We start from the raw sequence: 20,460 nt of genomic DNA, 5'->3' as shown, positions 1-20,460 counted from the left end.
GGTCTAGTGTGTTATCTAAGGCCAAAAATTATTTACTGATTTTGTTGAATGATCTATCTAAAGCCATCAGTGGTGTGTTCAGATCTTCAGTAAGATTGTTTTTTTGTCTGCTTCTATTTTTAGGTCAGTTAGTAGGTGTCATATATTTTAGTGCTCTCTGGTTTGACGCATATATATATATATTAAGAAGTGTTATGTCTTCTTGATACAGTGTCCCCTTTATCATTATGAAACATTCATCTTTGTTTCTGGTTACCTTTGTTGTCTTAAACTCAGCATTTTCAGATATGAGTATGGTTACACCTGCTTTTCTTTGGATATTATTTGCTTGGAGAATTGTTTTCCAACCTTTCACTTTGGGTCTACTTTTGTCCTTGCAGCTTAGTTGTGTCTCTTGAAAGCAGCATGTGGTTGGGTTTTATTTTTTGATAGAATCTGCTTCTCTGTGCCTCTTTATTGGTGAGTTCGGTTCATTTACATTTAGGGTAATTTTTGACACTTGAGGATTTTCTATAACCATGTTATGTTTTATTATCTGGTAGCTCTGTGTCTTATTTGGTTCTTCTCTTTTGTGTTTCCGTCAGTCGTTTTTTTTGTTTGGTAGTAGTCCACACGTCTTTCCCTTGTTTCTTCTTTTTTTAAGCTGTGTATTTGAGTAGTGGCTTCTTTGTGGGTCATTATCATTAGGTTAAGTGAAAAATGTTTATATGTACAAGAGAGTCTTTTTGTCTTATGAATGTTTCTGCACTCCATCCTCCTTTACTACTGCAGATCTTTATTCTCTCCCTTTTATGTTATTGTTTTCACAGATTAACCCTATTTTTATTGTAATCATGTTGGAGCTTTTACTTGTAGTTTTGACTTGTTTTGTTCTTTGTTTCTGGTCTAATAATCCCTTTGAGTATTTCTTTCAGTGGGGGATTTCTGGTGATAAATTCTCTCAACTTCTGTATGTCTGCAAATATTTTTTATTTCTCCTTCATATTTGAAGGATAACTTTGATGAATATCGTATTCGTGATTGGTAATTTCTTTCTCTCAGTACTTTGAATGTTTGGGTCCACTTTCTTATGGCTTGGAAAATTTCTGTTGAGATGTCTGATGATAACCTAATGGGCTTTCCTTAATATGTTATGTTCTTATTTTCCTTAGCTGCATGAGGATTCTTTTTTTCTCATTGATTTTTGACAATTTTTAAAAATGTGCCTTGGAGTACGTCTGTGTGGGTTGCAGTAATTTGGCATTCTATGTGCTTCTTGGATTTGAGCCTCTAAGTGTTTTCATGGGCTTAGAAAATTCTCATAAATTATTTGTCTGAATAGTCTCTCCATTCTCTTCTCCCTCTCTTCTTCTGATATATGCATATTCTTATATTGCTCTTTGTGATAGAGTCAAACAATTTTTGTAGTGCTGTTTTTAACTCAGTCTTTCTCCTCTTCTCTCTGTAGCATCTCTAGTTGCCTGTCTTTAATGTCACTGATTTTTTCCTCTGTAAAGCTTGTTTTATTAGCTTAACTTGCAACATTAGTTTTCAATCCATGTATTGGGTTCTTTATCTCTGTTTTTAAAGTTTCAATCTCCATGGTGAGTATTGGTTTCCTGAGCTTATTATGTTGTCTACTGGTGTTTTCTTTTACCTCACTGAGTATTTTCAGAACTTCTATTTTGAATTCTCTATCATTTAACTCCAAGGTTTTCATGTGATTGAGATTATTTTCTGGAGATTTTTCATTTTCTTTTTGAACTATGTCTCTGTCTTGTGTAGCCATGGTATTCAATTTCTTTTGCCTTGAGGGCATTTGAGAGTGCTGTTAAAAACCCTAACAAAACCACAACTAAAAAAACAAAAAATGAAAATTAAGAAATATACAATAGCAAATATAAAAATTAAAGAAAATTAAATTCAAAACCGAATAGGAAGAAAAAAAGGAAAAAAGGAAAAAGGAAAAATATAGATGACGTCAGAGTAATGGCGGGGTAGGAAGCGATACTGATAAATCTCCCCCAAAACTTAACAAGATCTTCAACCAGAAACAGAAAAACCTATCCTTGGAGCCTCCAGATGTTTTGCAATACACCCAAAGGTATGATTGAGTGAAAAATTGGCTAAATATATAACCAAACCCCAAAGGAAATAGGGAGTAAGAAATGCTCCGCCTTCCTCACTAACCTAAACAGGGCGGCTTTCACTGGAAATTGAGAATATAGAAACTAAGGCGGGCAAAGGGGGTGAATAGATCCAGGCCACGGCACAAACAGTCAAACCAGGCTGTGGCACGGAGATCCAAGCCGAGGAAAAACTGTTCCTGTGACAACCGGGCAATACAGCTAACACTCGCGCCAAACCCAGATAAAGAAAGACAAGCAGGGCAGCCATTTTACCCAATCTCCTGGTCGGCAAATGCAGATAGTGGGCGAGAGATTCCTTCCAAAGCCCCAAGAGTGTGCGCCCGTGTTGTCCCACAGAGAGGCAGAGTCAGAGGCATTTGTGTAGGCCAAAAGTGGAATCTCCGCTGCACACAGGGAGGGAGCGAGAACTAATTCCAATGCTGGAAATTTTCCATGCGGGAGGGGGTTTCACTCAGAGGGTGAGACCGCTGGTCTGATATCCTGGTCTGCACGTGCAGATAGTGAGTGAGAGATTCCTCTGAGTGCCTCGGCAGTGCCTGCCCGTGTTATCCCACAGAGGGGCAGTCAGGGGTCTTTGTGTGGGCCAAAAAGCGGAATCTCGGGCTGCCCCAGTGCCCTAAGGGAGCCGTACATGGGAAGGGAGCGAGAACTAATTCCTACACTGGAACTTGTCCATGCGGGAGAGGTTTCACTCAGAGGGTGAGGCGGCTGGGCAGATATCCTGGTCGGCGCGCACGGAGAGTGGGCAAGAGACTCCTCCCAGCACCTCAGGAGTGGGAGCCCGTCTTATCCCACAGAGGGGCAGAGTCAGGGGCCTTTGTGTGGGCCGAAAGTGGAATCTCAGGCCGCCCCGGTGTCTTGAAAAAGCCGCACACGGGACGGAGCGAGAGCCAATTCCAACGCTGGAACTTTTCAGTGCGGCGGGGGGTTTCGCTCAGAGGGCGAGACTTCCGGCCTGACATCCTGGTCTACGCACGCAGATAGTGAGCGAGAGTTTCCTCCAAGCGCCCTGGGAGTGGGTGCCCGCTGGTCTTACCGGACAGAGTGGCAGAGACAGACGTCTTTGAGTGGGTGGAAGCCCTGCCTGACTACGCTAGCAGCTCTGACTGACTGAGCCTTACCCAGAGCCCTGTGCTGAGTGGAAATAGAGTGGGGAATGGCCAGCTCTTTGAGCCTCTTACTATCCAGGCAGAGGCAGCAGCAACCACATAGCTGGATTATCAGGCTACTAATTGAGGAAGGAAAGACTAGGAGAGAGGCTCCAGGAACACGGACTCTCTCACTGTCGGAGCCTATAAATGCTAATGAGCCTCGACTGCCAACGTGACTAAAGCACAATACATGACATCGCCATAGAGACTTATCAACTGCAAACCTCTACCTCAGCGTGCCAAAGGGGCAGAACCCAGGGTACAGAGTCACAAACCAGGAAGAGGGAGAGAAAAGAAAAAGCAAGACGATAACCTCTCAAAATCAAGAATAATCCGCAGACTTTATAACCCATCCCATTTTATTATATTTGTTTGTTTCTCTTATCTTCATCCTTGATTTTTTTTTTCTTCTTCTTCCTCCTCCAATTTGGTCGTTTAACTCTCTACCGGTCTTACTCTCTCCTCTCCTTGAACTACACTACCCATAAGTGTTACATCTCCCATTATCTTTTCTTTCCTCTTCCTTTCTCTCTATGAGGGTTGCACTCCAAAACCCTTAACTCTCTCTTTCTCTCTCTCTCCTCTCTTTTCTTTTTTCTTCTTTTAGTGGTTCCCTCTTTTTTTTTCTCTCTCTCTCTTTCTTTTCTCCCTCTATATTAGTTTCTTCCTTTCTCCTTTACGTCTCCTCTCATTCAAACCTCAATAATGAACAAATTATCTTATATGGGACTCAAACTTATGTTTGTGGCATTTTGAGGGTTTTTTACTTCACCTTTTTAACTCACTAGCAGTGCTCCCATCCCTGGCTCTCCATTTTATCAAGCTCTTGTTCCACTAAATACAATAGTAATTTTTTAATTTGTCCCCCCATTTTCCTGTTTTCCTCTTATTCCTCTCATCATAACTCTTAGTCAACCAACACCTAAACACAAATCATTTTATTCTTGATCCAAATTTTTTCCTTATTTGCTTTTTGTGGGTCCATACCCCGCTTTTTTATTTATCTTATTTTATTTTATTTTTATTATTATTATTTTTGCCCCTTTATTACTTTTCCTCAATTCAGGCCCTCCATTACAGGCATTGTTTGTTCTATTTAATACAATATAATTCATAGTTCACCACATGATTTTCTCAAGAAAGAGGGGAGAGGAGAGGAGAGGAAAAAAGGAGGGGGGAATAATTTCCTTTTTGTTTTTAATTTTAATTTTATTTTATTTTTCTTTATTTCATTATTAATTTTTTTTAAAAAACACAACTTTTTCTTATTTTTATTTTTTTAACTTGTTATTCTTTATTAAATCTCATTAATACTATCAATAAAACCACCCTCAGATGCCATTAAGGAAGAGAAAATCGAATATCATGGATACAAAAGAAAGAGAGGTAACACAGATAGATGAGGAAAAATCTATGGAGAAAAAATTTAATATATTGGAAACTTTGGAGCTAAATGACAGAGAATTCAAGGTAGAAATCCTAAAAATACTCAGAGATATACAAGAAAACACAGAAAGGCAATTTAGGGAGCTTAGAAAACAACTCAACGAACACAAAGAATATATTTCCAAGGAAATTGAAACTATAAAAACAAATCAAACAGATGAAAAACTCAATTCACGAGCTGAAAAACGAGGTAAGAAGCTTAGCTAATAGAACAGGCCAGATAGAAGAGAGGATTAGTGAAATAGAAGACAAGCAACTTGAGGAACAACAGAGAGAAGAAGAAAGAGAGACTCAAAAATTTAAAAAAATGAGATAGCCCTACAAGAATTATCTGACTCCATCAGAAAGAATAACATAAGAATAATAGGTATATCAGAGGGAGAAGAGAGAGAAAATGGAATGGAGAACATACTCAAACAAATAATAGATGAGAACTTCCCAAGCCTGTGGAAAGAACTAAAGCCTCAAATTCATGAAGCAAACAGAATTCTGAGTTTTCTTAACCCCAACAAACCTACTCCAAGGCACATCATAATGAAATTGGCACAAACCAACGGCAAAGAAAAAATTCTCAAGGCAGCCAGGGAAAAGAAGAATACAACATATAAAGGAAGGCCCATTAGATTATCATCAGATTTCTCAGCAGAAACTCTACAAGCTAGAAGAGAGTGGACCCCAATATTTAAAGTCCTGAAAGAGAGGAACTTTCAGCCATGAATACTATACCCATCAAAGCTATCCTTCAAATATGAAGGAGAAATAAAAACATTCACAGATACAGAAAAGATGAGGGAATTTATCATCAGAAAACCTCCACTCCAGGAATTACTAAAGGGGGTTCTCCAATCAGATACAAAGAACAAAAACAAACAAAGCCACAAGTAAAAGCTACATGAAGAACACAATAAAACCAAATTTAAACTGCGACAACAACAAAAAGAAAGGGGGAGAGAGGACGGAGATTAACAGTAGCAAAGGACGATGGAGTGCAAAAGTACTCACAAAATAGTGCACTACAATGAACAGGGTAGGAACACTTTTCATTACTTAAAGGTAACCACCATTGAAAAAACCACCACAGAAGCACATGAGATAAAAAAGATAGCAACAGAGGAAAGATGTATGGAATACAACCAAATAAAAACAAAAGATAGAAAAATGAAAGAGAAGGATCAAACAAGACACAAAACTAACAGAAAGCAATCTATAAAATGGCAATAGGGAACTCACAAGTGTCAATAATTACACTAAATGTAAACGGATTAAACTCACCAATAAAAAGACACAGAGTAGCAGAATGGATTAAAAAGAAAATCCAACTGTATGCTGCCTATAGGAAACTCATCTAAGTAACAAGGATAAAAATAAATTCAAAGTGAAAGGCTGGAAAACAATACTCCAAGCAAGTAACATCCAAAAAAAAGCAGGTGCAGCAATACTCATATCTGATAATGCTGACTACAAGACAACAAAAGTACTCAGAGACAAAAATGGCCATTTCATAATGGCTAAGGGGACACTGAATCAAGAAGACATAACAATTCTTAATATATATGCACCAAACCAAGGAGCACCAAAATATATAAGACAGCTACTTATTGACCTTAAAACAAAAACTGACAAAAATACAATCATACTTGGAGACCTCAATACACCACTTACGGCTCTAGATCGGTCATCCAAACAGAGAATCAACAAAGATATAGTGGCCTTAAACAAAACACTAGAGCACCTGGATATGATAGACATCTACAGGACATTTCATCCCAAAGTGACTGAGTATACATTTTTCTCCAGTGTACATGGATCATTCTCAAGAATTGACCATATGTTGGGCCACAAAAACAACATCAGCAAATTCAGAAAAATTGAAGTTGTACCAAGCATATTTTCTGATCATAAAGCCTTGAAGCTAGAATTCAACTGCAAAAAGGAGGAAAAAAATCCCACAAAAATGTGGAAACTAAACAACATACTTTTAAAAAATGAATGGGTCAAAGAAGAAATAAGTGCAGAGATCAAAAGATATATACAGACTAATGAAAATGATAATATGACATGTCAGAATCTATGGGATGCAGCAAAAGCAGTGATAAGAGGGAAGTTCATATCACTTCAGGCCTATATGAACAAACAAGAGAGAGCCCAAGTGAACCACTTAACTTCACACCTTAAGGAACTAGAAAAAGAAGAACAAAGACAACCCAAAACCAGCCGAAGAAAGGAGATAATAAAAATCAGAGCAGAAATAAATAAAATAGAGAACAGTAAAACTATAGAAAAAATTAATAGAACAAAGAGCTGGTTCTTTGAAAAGATCAACAAAATTCACAAACCCTTGGCAAGACTTGCCAAGGAAAAAAGAGAAAGAACTCATATAAAAAAAATCCAGCCTGACCAGGTGGTGGCGCAGTGAATAGAGCGTCGGACTGGGATGCGGAAGGACTCAGGTTCGAGACCCCGAGGTCGCCAGCTTGAGCGCGGGCTCATCTGGCTTGAGCAAAGAGCTCACCAGCTTGGACCCAAGGTCGCTGGTTCCAGCAGGGGGTTACTCGGTCTGCTGAAGGCCCACGGTCAAGGCACATGTGAGAAAGCAATCAATGAACAACTAAGAAGTCTCAACGCGCAACGAGAAACTGATGATTGATGCTTCTCATCTCTCTCCGTTCCTGTCTGTCTGTCTGTCCCTGTCTATCTCTGTCTCTGTAAAAAAATAAAAATAAAATAAAAATAAAAAAAATCCAAAATGAAGGAGGAGAAATCACCACAGACACTGTAGATATACAAAGAATTATTGTAGAATACTATGAAAAACTTTATGCCACTAAATTCAACAACCTAGAAGAAATGGATAAATTCCTAGAACATTAAAACCTTCCTAGACTGAGTCAAGAAGAAGCAGAAAGCCTACACAGACCTATTAGTAGAGAAGAAATAGAAAAAAACATTAAAAACCTCCCCCAAAATAAAAGTCCAGGCCCTGACGGCTATACCAGCGAATTTTATCAAACATTCAAAGAAGACTTGGTTCCTATTCTACTGAAAATCTTCCAAAAAATTGAAGAAGCAATACTTCCAAACACATTTTATGAGGCCAACATAACCCTCATACCAAAACCAGGCAAGGACTGCACAAAAAAAGAAAACTACAGACCAATATCTTTAATGAATACAGTTGCTAAAATACTAAACAAAATACTAGCAAATCGAATACAACAACATATTAAAAAAATAATACATCATGATCAAGTGGGATTCATCCCAGAATCTCAAGGATGGTTCAACATACGTAAAACGGTTAACGTAATACACCGTATCAACAAAACAAAGAACAAAAACCACATGATCTTATCAATAGACGCAGAAAAGGCTTTCGATAAAATACAACACAATTTTATGTTTAAGACTCTCAACAAAATGGGTATAGAAGGAAAATATCTCAACATGATAAAGGCCATATATGATAAACCATCAGCTAACATATTAAATGGCACTAAACTGAAGGCTTTCCCCCTTAAATCAGGAACAAGACAGGGTTGTCCACTCTCTCCACTCTTATTTAATGTGGTTCTAGAGGTTCTAGCCAGAGCAATCAGACAAGACAAAGAAATAAAAGGCATCCATATCAGAAAAGAAGAAGTAAAGGTATCACGTTTTGCAGATGATATGATCCTATACATCAAAAACCCCAAAGAATCCACAAAAAGACTACTAGAAACAATAAGCCAATACAGTAAGGTAGCAGGATACAAAATTAACATACAGAAGTCAAAAGCCTTTCTATATGCCAACAATGTAACAACTGAGAACGAACTCAAAAGAATAATCCCCTTCACAATTGCAAGAAAAAAAAAAAATTAGGAATAAACATAACAAAGAATGTAAAGGACTTATATAATGAAAACTACAAACCATTGTTAAGGGAAATCGAAAAAGATATAATGAGATGGAAGAATATACCTTGTTCTTGGTTAGGAAGAATAAATATAATCAAGATGGCCATATTACCCAAAGCAATATACAAATTTAATGCAATTCCCATCAAAATTCCAATGACATTTTTTAAAGAAATAGAGCAAAAAATCATCAGATTTATATGGAACTATAAAAAACCCCGAATAGCCAAAGCAATCCTAAAGAAAAAGAATGAAGCTGGGGGCATTACAATACCTGACTTCAAATTATATTATAGGGCCACGACAACCAAAACAGCATGGTATTGGCAGAAAAGTAGACACTCAGACCAACGGAACAGAATAGAAAGTCCAGAAATAAAACCACATATATATAGTCAAATAATTTTCGATAAAGGAGCCAAGAACACACAATGGAGAAAAGAAAGCCTCTTCAACAAATGGTGCTGGGAAAACTGGAAAGCCACATGCAGAAGAATGAAACTGGACTACAGTTTGTCCCCCTGTACTAAAATTAATTCAAAATGGATCAAAGATCTAAACATAAGACCTGAAACAATAAAGTACACAGAAGAAGACATAGGTACTAAAATCATGGACCTGGGTTTTAAAGAGCATTTTATGAATTTGACTCCAATGGCAAGAGAAGTGAAGGCAAAAATTAATGAATGGGACTACATCAGACTAAGAAGTTTTTGCTCAGCAAGAGAAACTGATAACAAAATGAACAGACAGCCAACTAAATGGGAAATGATATTTTCAAACAACAGCTCAGATAAGGGCCTAATATCCAAAATATACAAAGAACTCATAAAACTCAACAACAAACAAACAAACAATCCAATAAAAAAATGGGAAGAGGACATGAACAGACACTTCTCCCAGGAGGAAGTACAAATGGCCAACAGATATATGAAAAGATGCTCATCTTCATTAGTTATTAGAGAAATGCAAATCAAAACTGCAATGAGATACCACCTCACACCTGTTAGATTAGCTATCATTAACAAGACAGGTAATAGCAAATGTTGGAGAGGCTGTGGAGAAAAAGGAACCCTCATACACTGTTGGTGGGAATGTAAAGTAGTACAACCATTATGGAGGAAAGTATGGTGGTTCCTCAAAAAACTGAAAATAGAACTACCTTATGACCCAGCAATCCCTCTACTGGGTATATACCCCAAAAACTCAGAAACATTGATACGTAAAGACACATGCAGCCCCATGTTCACTGCAGCATTGTTCACAGTGGCCAGGACATGGAAACAACCAAAAAGCCCCTCAATAGAGGACTGGATAAAGAAGGTGTGGCACATATACACTATGGAATACTACTCAGCCATAAGAAATGATGACATCGGATCATTTACAGCAAAATGGTGGGATCTTGATAACATTATACGAAGTGAAATAAGTAAATCAGAAAAAACCAGGAACTGCATTATTCCATACATAGGTGGGACATAAAAGTGAAACTAAGAAACATTGATAAGAGTGTGGTGGCTACGGGGGGAGGAGGGAAAGGGAGAGGGAAAGGGGGAGGGGGAGGGGTACAAAGAAAACTAGTTAGAAGATGACAGAGGACAATCTGACTTTGGGTGATGGGTATGCAACATAATTGAAAGAGAAGATAACCTGGACTTGTTATCTTTGAATATATGTATCCTGATTTATTGATGTCGCCCCATTAAAAAAATAAAATTAAAAAAAAAAAGAAAAAGGAAAAATAAATGTCCATTTTGAGAGGTTTCTTCCAGTAGGTATTGCTGTCATGATGATGTAGGCAGGGCTGCATTTGCATTGGTAGGTGGGGCATGTTTTGAGGGTTTTATGGCTTTGGGGGTATAGCATGGTTTTCTGGCTTTATGGTATTAGCAATGGCGATCTCAGATGTGTGGGTGCTCCTCCTCGTGTCTACACAGACCCAAGGACCGGACATAGAGCACCTCTGTTCTTCAGGGGTGACAGTGGCTATGGAGAGGTAGCTCTGGGGTTTATTTTTGCCACTTTCTATATTATGAAGTGAGGAAGGTGGGGTCTGGGAGGCTGGGGGGCCATGCTTTAGTTTTGTCTGTCTCTGCCGAGTGTGGGCTGCCGGCAGACCATGGGAACACCGGCCATGACCTAGCACTCTGGCTGCTTTGGTTTAGTTTCTCCCCCTCTGCCCCTCTGTCTCACTAGTGCTCCCAGCAGAAGGAGACAAGTCACTCTGGGCTTCCCTCTCCATACCCCTGAAACAAAATCCAGAAAGCCTGAGCTTCCCTCCTCTCTGAAGTTCAGGAGAGAAAAAAACCCTGTCACTCCGGTTTTGTCTTCTCTCTTGAGCTTACCACAAATGTGTTTTATCTTCTGTCCCCCTATTTACCCCATCCCTCCTTTAGTGTATTTGGTGTGTGGTCTTTCAGGCATACAGTTGTCCTTTGCCATATCGTGGTTCACTTTTCACAGTCTCACTGTATTGTGGGGTTTTTTTTTTGTTTTGTTTTGTTGTGACAGAAACAGAGAGAGACAGAGAGAGGGACAGATGAGGACAGACAGACAAGAAAGGAGAGAGATGACAGGCATCAATTTCTGTTGCAGCACATTAGCTGTTCATTGACTTGCTTTGTAATACATGCCTTGATCTGGGGGCTACAGTAGACCAAGTGACCCCTTGCTCAAGCCAACAACCTTAGGCTCAAGCAAGTGAGCTTTGCTCAAACCAGATGAGCCCATGCTCAAGCTGGTGACCTCGGGGTTTTGAACCTGGGTCCTCTGTATCCCAGTCCAACACTCTATCCACTGTGCCACTGCCCTGTCAGGCATATTGTGGACTTTAAACTTGTATATATCTAATTTTGTATTGCAGATTTTTCACTATATCGCAGGATTTTGTAGTATATAGGTATTGATATATATATATGTATTAATTATTTTTGCGGTAAAATAAGCATTTTCTATTCTAAAAAATTGAAAATATAAAAAATATTAATTAAAATATATTAAAAGAATATTAAATTGAAATAAAACGTTGCATAGGGCAGATGAGTAGACAAGACTCGCATGTATGGAAAACACATAGGAAGTGTTTGTAAGAATGTGGGAAAAGCCCTGGCCGGTTGGCTCAGCGGTAGAGCATCGGCCTAGCGTGCGGAGGACCCGGGTTCGATTCCCGGCCAGGGCACACAGGAGAAGCGCCCATTTGCTTCTCCACCCCTCCGCCGCACTTTCCTCTCTGTCTCTCTCTTCCCCTCCCGCAGCCAAGGCTCCACTGGAGCAAAGATGGCCCGGGCGCTGGGGATGGCTCTGTGGCCTCTGCCTCAGGCGCTAGAGTGGCTCTAGTCGCAACATGGCGACGCCCAGGATGGGCAGAGCATCGCCCCCTGGTGGGCAGAGCCTCGCCCCATGGTGGGCGTGCCGGGTGGATCCCGGTCGGGCGCATGCGGGAGTCTGTCTGACTGTCTCTCCCTGTTTCCAGCTTCAGAAAAATGAAAAAAAAAAAAAAAAAAAGAAGAATGTGGGAAAGGTTAATAATAACTGTGTGGGAAAGATTTATAAGAGTGTGGGGAGGGTTTATAAAACCTTAAAATATATACAAATAATAAAATAAATATAAGGTTGCTACTTCACGGATTTTTGCCTATTGCAGGGGATTCTGGAACCTAACCTCTATAATAGATTAGGGAGCACTATACTTGCAAGCCCAGCTTGGGATCTGTCACTGTGCTATTGTTGTTCAATTTGTGGAACTTCCAAGGGGAGAGATCAGGGGTATCTCTCATGCCACCATTACTCTGGCATCATCCAGAGTAATTTTTCTAAATAATTTTTTTTTAGGTGAGAGGAGGGGCGATAGTGTGGCAGACTCCTGCATGTGCCTGGAGGGGGATCCACCTGGCAATCCTGTCTGGGGTGTATACTCAAGTACCAAGCTAGTTTTTGGGCTTGAGGTTGACACACTTGGAGTAACCAAGTTATCCTTAGTGCCTTGGGCCACGCTCCAGCCACTGGCTGCAGCAGAGAGAAGTAGATGGTCACTTCCCCTGTGTACCCTGACTGGGAATTGAACCTGGGTCATCCATATGCTTGGCCAATGCTCTATCCACTGAGCCACTGGTCAGAGCCCTAAATAAAATCTTAATTCTACCTATTAAAAATCTTTAGAAAATATGAAGTCATAATTAAAGGTTTTCATAAAAAAATAAAAGCTAAAAATCTCTTAATACATTGGTTTTATTGAATGTAAAGAACAGATTTCTAGTACTGTAGCAAAATGGTAACCTATAACATTAAATCATTATAGAACTCATATATAATTTTTTTTTCTTGAGAGACATACAGACAGGAAAGAAAAGAGATGAGAAGCATCAACTTGTATTTGTGTCAGTCTAGTTGTGCATTGATTGCTTCTCATATGTGCCTTGACTAGGGGGCTCCAGCCAAGCCAGTGGTGACCCATTGCTCAAGCCAGTGACTCTGGTTTTAAACCAGTGACCACGGGGTCATGTCAATGATCCCACGTTCAAGCTGGTGATCCAGTGCTCAAGTTGGCAAGCCTGTGCTCAAGGCAGATGAGCCTGTGCTCAAGGTAGATGAGCCCATGCTCAAGCTGGCCACCTTGGGTTTTTGAACTTGGGACCTCAGCATCTCAGGCTGATGCTCTATCCACTGCACCACCACCAGTCAGGAAGAAATTTTTTTTTTTAAACAGGGACAGAGAGAGAGTCAGAGAGAGGGATAGATAGGGACAGACAGACAGGAGCGGAGAGAGATGAGAAGCATCAATCATCAGTTTTTCATTGTGACACCTTAGTTGTTCATTGATTGCTTTCTCGTATGTGCCTTGACCGTGGGCCTTCAGCAGACTGAGTAACCCCTTGCTCGAGCCAGCAACCTTGGGTCCAAGCTGGTGAGCTTTGCTCAAACCAGATGAGCCCGCGATTAAGCTGGTGACCTCGGGGTCTCGAACCTGGGTCCTCCACATCCCAGTTCGACGCTCTATCCACTGCGCCACCGCCTGGTCAGGCAAGAAATATGTTTTAATGAATAAAAATTTCAAAACTCATAGCAACAGCTTTGATACCACTTATAAATATATGTGAACATAACTATTACATGAAACAGAAAAACTGAAAGTAATTTTAAGTTTTATTAAAGTTACGTCCTCATCAACAATTAAATGTTACAAGATTTGGAACATGAATTCTTTCCATGTACTCAGAAATATTTTGATAAAAATGAGACACGATTCCAAAAAAAGAGGATTATTTTATACTTAATTTCATAAGAAAATGTTCAAGGTAAACTTTAGCTATGAATATCTATTTATGAGATTTATTTCTTTATTCTTCACAAATTGAAGTGAGAATATTTTCTATTAATGTCATGTCCTCTTATTTTTATTCTAGTATTTATATAAAACATTGTATGACAACACAGCAAAGGTTAACATTGTGCAATTAATACCTGTAATGTGTACTTCCTACAATTGAACTTCCTTCTCTCCACTGAGCAGTCACAGCAGTAGGATCAAGTAAGCCTTCAAAAATATGCTCCCAGAGATACAAACCTGGTAATTAAAAAAAAAAATTATTGTCTGGTCTACTCTGGTGTGTGAGATAGCTTAAGTTCTGCTCTTTTATGTTATTTGATTAGGAAACCAGGTTTTTTTTCCTTCATGGTCCCTTGGCAGGCAGTGCTAGCAAGCAATAGCTCAAAATCCTCAGTATGGCAGCTATTGTATCAGAGACAGAACTCGGACGTTGTCAGTGTAAGAAAATAACTTCTCTTACTCTAAATTTGAGAAATGCCTAATTATCACTAAACCATTACTACCTGTTTTATCCTGAACTGTTATAGTACTATGTAAATTATTACAGGAAGTCCTCACTTAACATCCTTGAATATGTTTTGTGACTCTAGATGAAAGGGCATAAAACAAAACCAATTTTACTGTAGGCTAATTGATATAAACAGGAGTTAGGTTCCTGTGGCATCTCATAAACATTATAATAAAACAATTTGAATGAAAGGACATTAGGAGGACCTGCTATGATACATGCTATGATTATAACAAACTGAGAAGATTTACTATTTTGTGCCAAACAATTAGAGAAGCCCATGTACGTATATATACTTTCATTATGTCATGGGGACATTACCTTCTTCTCACTTAAACACACATCCCTCACTGCAATGATGCCCTCTGCAGACAAATACCATTGCATCTTTTCTCCTTAGAGCAGACTGATGTTTTACCATGATTTCACCTGACTGAAAGGTCTCTGAGTACAGGAAAGTAGTGTCACACAATAAAGAAATCTGGAGACAATGAGGTAATCTGTGAACCCTATTTTAGTGACATTGAAAGATAAGTTTTGTTTCATGCTCATTACATCCTGGAATGAAAAGGACACACACACACACACAAAATATGTTTAAAGATAAAGCTTTCTTAATGTAGTAGGCTGAAAATGCCCCCCACCCCTAAGTGTCCAAGGATGTATTCTTAAGAACCTGTGAATGTGTTACAATACATGGCAAAGGAAACTTTCTAAATGCGATTAAATTAATGATGCTGAGGTGGTGAGATTATCCAGGACCCTCACAAGAGGGAGGCAGGAGGGTCAGAGTAAGGGAAGGAGATGTGAGGATGGAAGCAGAGGTCAGAATGGTGTAGAACCATGGGAAAAGGAAATGTGGGTAGCCTCTAGATTAGAAGCTCTAAAATGCAAGGAAAGTAGTTCTCTAGCACCTCCAAAAAGAATACAGGCCTGTGGACACATTTTTTACTTCTGCTTTCAGAAACGTAAGATAATAAATTTGAATTATTGTAAGCCACTAAATTTTTGGTAATAGTTTATAATAGCTCTAACTAAATCCATAGGAGACTATGGATTACATAGTTATATGGTACCTGGAACTGGGGTATTGACATAACAAGTATTTAAAATTCTGGAGTAGCTTTGGAATTAGGTAATGGGAAGAGGCTGAATTTTGAAGAATCTGATAAAAAAAAGAAAACCTAGATTAGATTGCCTTGAACAAATCAGAGGTAGAAATATGGATGTTAATGATTCAGTTAGTAAGAACTCAGAAGAAAATTAGGAGCATGGTAGGAAAAAACCTATTTCATCTTAGGGAATACCTAAATCATACACATACTGTTAGCAGAAAAATGTACATTAAAAGTATTGCTGGTGGCCCTGGCCGGTTGGCTCAGTGATAGAGCATCGGCCTGGCATGCAGGAGTCCTGGGTTCGATTCCTAGCCAGGGCATACAGGAGAAGCACCCATCTGCTTCTCCACCCCTCCCCCTCTCCTTCCTCTCTGTCTTTCTCTTCCCCTCCCGCAGCTGAGGCTCCATTGGAGCAAACATGGCCTGGGCGCTGAGGATGGCTCTGGATCCAGCAGAGCAACGCCCCAGAGGGGCAGAGCATCGCCCCCTGGTGGGTATGCCGGGTGGATCCCGGTCGGGTGCATGCAGGAGTCTGACTGCCTCCCCGTTTCCAGCTTCGGAAAAATGCAAAAAAAAAAAAAAAAAAGTATTGCTGGTGAGGGCTCAGGAAACGAGTAACATGTTATCAGAAACTGGAGAAATGGGGATCCTTGTTATACAGTCATGTACCATATAATGACATTTCTGTCCATGATGGACTAAATATGTGATGGTGATTCCATAAGATTATAATGGAGCTGAAAAATTCCTATGCCTAGCAATGTTCTAAAGTCATGGTAGAATGCATTAGTCATGTAGTTGTGGTGATGCTGGTATAAACCCATTGTGTCATAGAAAAGTATAGCATATATATTTACAGTAGTAGGATATACCATCCAGGTTTGTGTAAGTATACTTTATCATGTTTGCACAAGGATAAAACTGCTTAACAATTTTCTCAGACATATCACTTTGTTAAGTTGCACATTACTATAGAACAGCAGATGGCTTAGCTGAATTGTGTTCTGAAGTTATGTGAAAAACAGAACTTGTAAACAATGCAATTGGATATTTAACTGAAGAGATTTCTAAACAAAGTGTTGAAGCTGTGACCTGGTTTCTTCTTGGTGATTATAGTAAAACAGGAGAGGAAAGAGAGATTGAGGTAAGAACTGTTAAGTAAAAAGGAACAAGTATTTGATGATTTGAGAAATTCTCTGCCTATTCAGATTGCAAAGAGGTGAAAATTTAGGAGATTCATGGTCAGGAAAGCATACTCTTGAGTGAAGGCCAAGGATGTGACTTGATATCCTTTGGCTTGTGCCTCAGAAGATGAAAAGATCATATTTAGTCATACAGAGAGCTCTCTGAAGATATTAGATGTGTAATTTATGAATCTCCTTCAGTAATCTTTGCAGAAGCCAGAAATAGAGAGAGATTGTCCATGAAAGACCTGTGGAGGAACCCTTTCTTTCTTTTTTTTTTTTTTTTTTGTATTTTTCTGAAGCTGGAAACAGGGAGACACAGTCAGACAGACTCCCACATGCACCCTACCGGGATCCACCCGGCACACCCACCAGGAGGCGATGCTCTGCCCCTCCGGGGCGTCGCTCTGCCATGACCAGAGCCACTCCAGCACCTGGGGCAGAGGCCAAGGAGCCATCCCCAGCACCCGGGCCATCTTTGCTCCAATGGAGCCTTGGCTGAGGGAGGGGAAGAGAGAGACAGAGAGGAAGGAGGGGGGGATGGAGAAGCAAATGGGCGCTTCTCCTATGTGCCCTGGCCAGGAATTGAACCCGGGTCCCCCGCACACCAGGCCGACGCTCTACCGCTGAGCCAACCGGCCAAGGATAGGAGCCCTTTCTAATGTGATGAATCCTTACAACACACACAGGAGCCCCACAAGGTTGTTGAGAATGTTGTATCAGCAGAAACACTGGCAGCTTGGATTAAAGGGACTGAGAGAGGCTGAAGTAAAAAAAGGCTGTTGAGGACTCAGAAAATCTTACATTTTGAAAACAGAGTGTAAAACTACTGACCTGAAAACACATGTTAACCTTCATGAAAAAGGAATAACTAACGGCAGAACTGAAAGGCCAGCAGCAAAGCTTTGAGTCACCGATTATTCTCAGGCATTCAAACCTAATGGACTTGTCTGGCTAGATTTCAAAATTGCTTGGACCAGTGACTCAATTTTACTTTTATTTTCTCTTTTAAAATAGGAATGTCTATAACTGGCCTGCTATGACTATGCCTGGGGAACAGGTGGATGAAAACAGGGTTTCATAAAACTCATCGGTCCAATATGTGCATATTGGATTTAAAAATGTCTGGAAATATGAAAACTTGTTAAGATGTAGATTTAATTAAAAACTAGAATGAGGAAATAAATGGTCATTTAAAAGAAGAAATTAATATTAGAGATTTATGAAATTGTTAGAACTTGATGATTGAAAATATGAGTTGGTGTACCTAAATTTTAGAGGTCAGCAGTAATCTTCAAGGATGTATATCTGAATGTGAATGAATTAATGAAACAACATGGCCTAGGCTTTCTCCTCTGTTTATTTTCCTCTCATCGGGTACTTTCTATCCATATTCCTCACATTACATATAAACCCAAATCATGTTTAAAGCCCAAATACTGTCTCTTCTAATTCACTAAATTCTTTCTGACTCTTCTAAGAATTGAGGGTTCTCTTCTCTAATTGAGTATAATCCATAACTTGGAATGCTAGGCTCTCATGACACTCAGAGGAAAAGACTTTCGTAGGCCATCAAGTTTAAACAGCTACATATTATATCTCCATCTTAGACACTGACAATGAATATTGGCCTGTGAAAGGCTCTGTGAAATCAATAAAGAACCTGGTTTAATTTTGTTTTAGTTCAATGTTTCCCAAACTTGTTTGCCCATCAAGGGCAGTGGCCACAACTTATACTGTGTATCAAGTGTCAATAAACACAGACTCAAGAAAATTTAGTTGACATAGCCATTTAACTATAATAATGCTTACACAACCCATTCTTTGTATCTACAAATAAACCTGAGGTCAATAGAGTATGTGTGTGCATGTACTTGTAGATATTGCCTAACAGAAAAGAGAAATAAAATATTGGAAAAAAACCAAAAGAATACATCATGATACCTTAATAAATGATGAAATAAACTATAAATGTATTAGAAAGAATTGAATTTAATATTAATAAAGTACATTTTGTGCTGAGTTTTACATATTTTAGTTCTACACATTAACTTACCAATGGCAGCTTTGCTCCAGATTTGTACTCGGAAGTCTGTCTTCCCTTCCGTAGATTTTTTTAATATTTGAAGGCTAGTTTTAAATCTGTGTTGTAGCTCATTTTTTTCATCTCCTTCCCAAGGATTCCATTCTTCACTTCCCAAAGTAGATTGTTCTGTGTTTTTAAAAAGAGTAACAGTGTTTATCAGTAAGGTAGAGCTGGAGTTGCGAATAAATGCAAGCCATTTAAGCGAGATGTTCGAGTTAGAATTTCATCCTAAATTCAATTTTTCAGAGGTATAGCAACTACATTTGAACAGGTTAAACACACAGGTTAAAAATAAAAGGGAAATCAATTTAATTTTTATTAACCCTTTACTCTGAAAGATTTTAGAGATAAAATTGAACACAAAACACAAAATTATCTCCCCCAAACAAAAAACTTCTAAAATAACGATAATATGTATCAAGTTACAAATGTAATTTAGTGAAGTTCTTTATAGATTTATATGTAGCCTGTGCATAAAAACTTGACTTCAGAATAAAGTGTCCAATAGTCACTATTCAGTCCAATTTAGACACTATTGCGAAAAATTCTGGGAAAAGGAAGAGATGAGCAGGGAAGGGAACCAGGATTTGGAGGAAAAGCGCATCGGCTTCCGAAATCACGATATGATTAGAGAAGGCTTTTTGTTTCAATACGGAAATAAAAGCCTTAAACCCAGCGGCATTCTCGAGAATCGGTGGCATTTTGTGACAACTTCTTGGCTCTTTAACACACGTTTTAAGGCTTGCAGGGTGCTAAGTGGGGCAGCGTGCGGGGTTCGGGCGGGGTCGAGATATTCGACACCCTCCAGCCCGGCGGGTTAAGGAGAGCCGAGGGGGAAAAGCGAACCACGGCCCCGGGACAATCCCGGATGAAAGCGAAGTTCCGGCCCCGCGGCTCGGCTCGGCCCCGCCCAGCCCTACAGCCCTGCATCCCCGCAACCCCGAGTCGGGGCGCGCCGCCGGGGGCTGAGGTCACTGCTCCGCGTCCTACCTCGGCCGCGCCCCTCAGGCGCCGGGGCCGCCCCCTTCCTGAGGCCCTTCAAAGACATGGCTCGTCCCCGGCGCCCGAAAAAGACGTGGTACGCGGCGTAGAGAGAGAAGAGGCAGTACAGGGCGATTAGCAGCAAGCACAGCCGTTTCCGCGTCGGCCGCATCCCACTTAGACTTCCCGTCAGGCCCCCGCTACCAAGGAGCGAGGCCGAAGGTAACGGCCGCAGCCCGAGCAGGGCCCGGTTCAGGCCCGGGCGCGGGCGGAGGGACTCACTCGGACCCGCCCAGCCTGCCGCTCTCACGCACCGCCAAGGCCCCGCCCAGAGCTCTTTCGGCCGCCCCCGACCGAGAGCAGCTCAGGCCCCGCCCTGAGCTCCTGCCGCCAGGATTCCCGAGCTCCTCATATAGCTCTTCCGCCCCGCCCTGTCGTAGACCCCGCCCCTTCTGGGGCGCAGAGAGCCTGCAATGCTCTGATTCTCTACTGGGCCTTGGAATTCCGGCCATCCCTCTGTGCTGCTCCTTGACTTCTGCAGTGTACTCATCATCTCTTTCAATCCTGCCGTCTTTCCCATGTACGTAAAGACTTACAACACTCAACGGTGGTCCGGGAAGGCACAGATCACT

At 40.3% G+C, this 20,460-nt stretch overlaps 1 protein-coding gene across 3 annotated transcripts in view; it reads right to left on the bottom strand.

Annotated features, from left to right (window-relative positions):
• Positions 1-20,173, bottom strand: part of RXYLT1 (ribitol xylosyltransferase 1) — a 55,838-nt gene extending 35,665 nt beyond the window's left edge. For 2 of the 3 annotated variants that reach the window (XM_066258240.1, XM_066258242.1), the window contains exons 1-3: positions 19,838-20,173; positions 18,818-18,973; positions 14,086-14,188 (exon numbers count right to left, since the gene is read on the bottom strand). In XM_066258240.1, coding sequence (XP_066114337.1) covers positions 14,086-14,188; positions 18,818-18,973; positions 19,838-20,000 — 422 coding nt within the window. In that variant the 5' untranslated portion in view covers positions 20,001-20,173. The remainder of the gene's footprint in view (positions 1-14,085; positions 14,189-18,817; positions 18,974-19,837) is intronic. The other variant, XM_066258239.1, reaches the window with a different exon arrangement.
• Between the last annotated feature and the right edge of the window lie 287 nt (positions 20,174-20,460).

The sequence above is a fragment of the Saccopteryx bilineata genome, chromosome 2 (genome assembly GCF_036850765.1).
Source record: "Saccopteryx bilineata isolate mSacBil1 chromosome 2, mSacBil1_pri_phased_curated, whole genome shotgun sequence".
In the NCBI taxonomy this organism is placed as follows: Eukaryota; Metazoa; Chordata; class Mammalia; order Chiroptera; family Emballonuridae; genus Saccopteryx; species Saccopteryx bilineata.
Note: the sequence above shows the minus strand (reverse complement) of the source record. Positions and strands in the feature narration are given on the sequence as shown.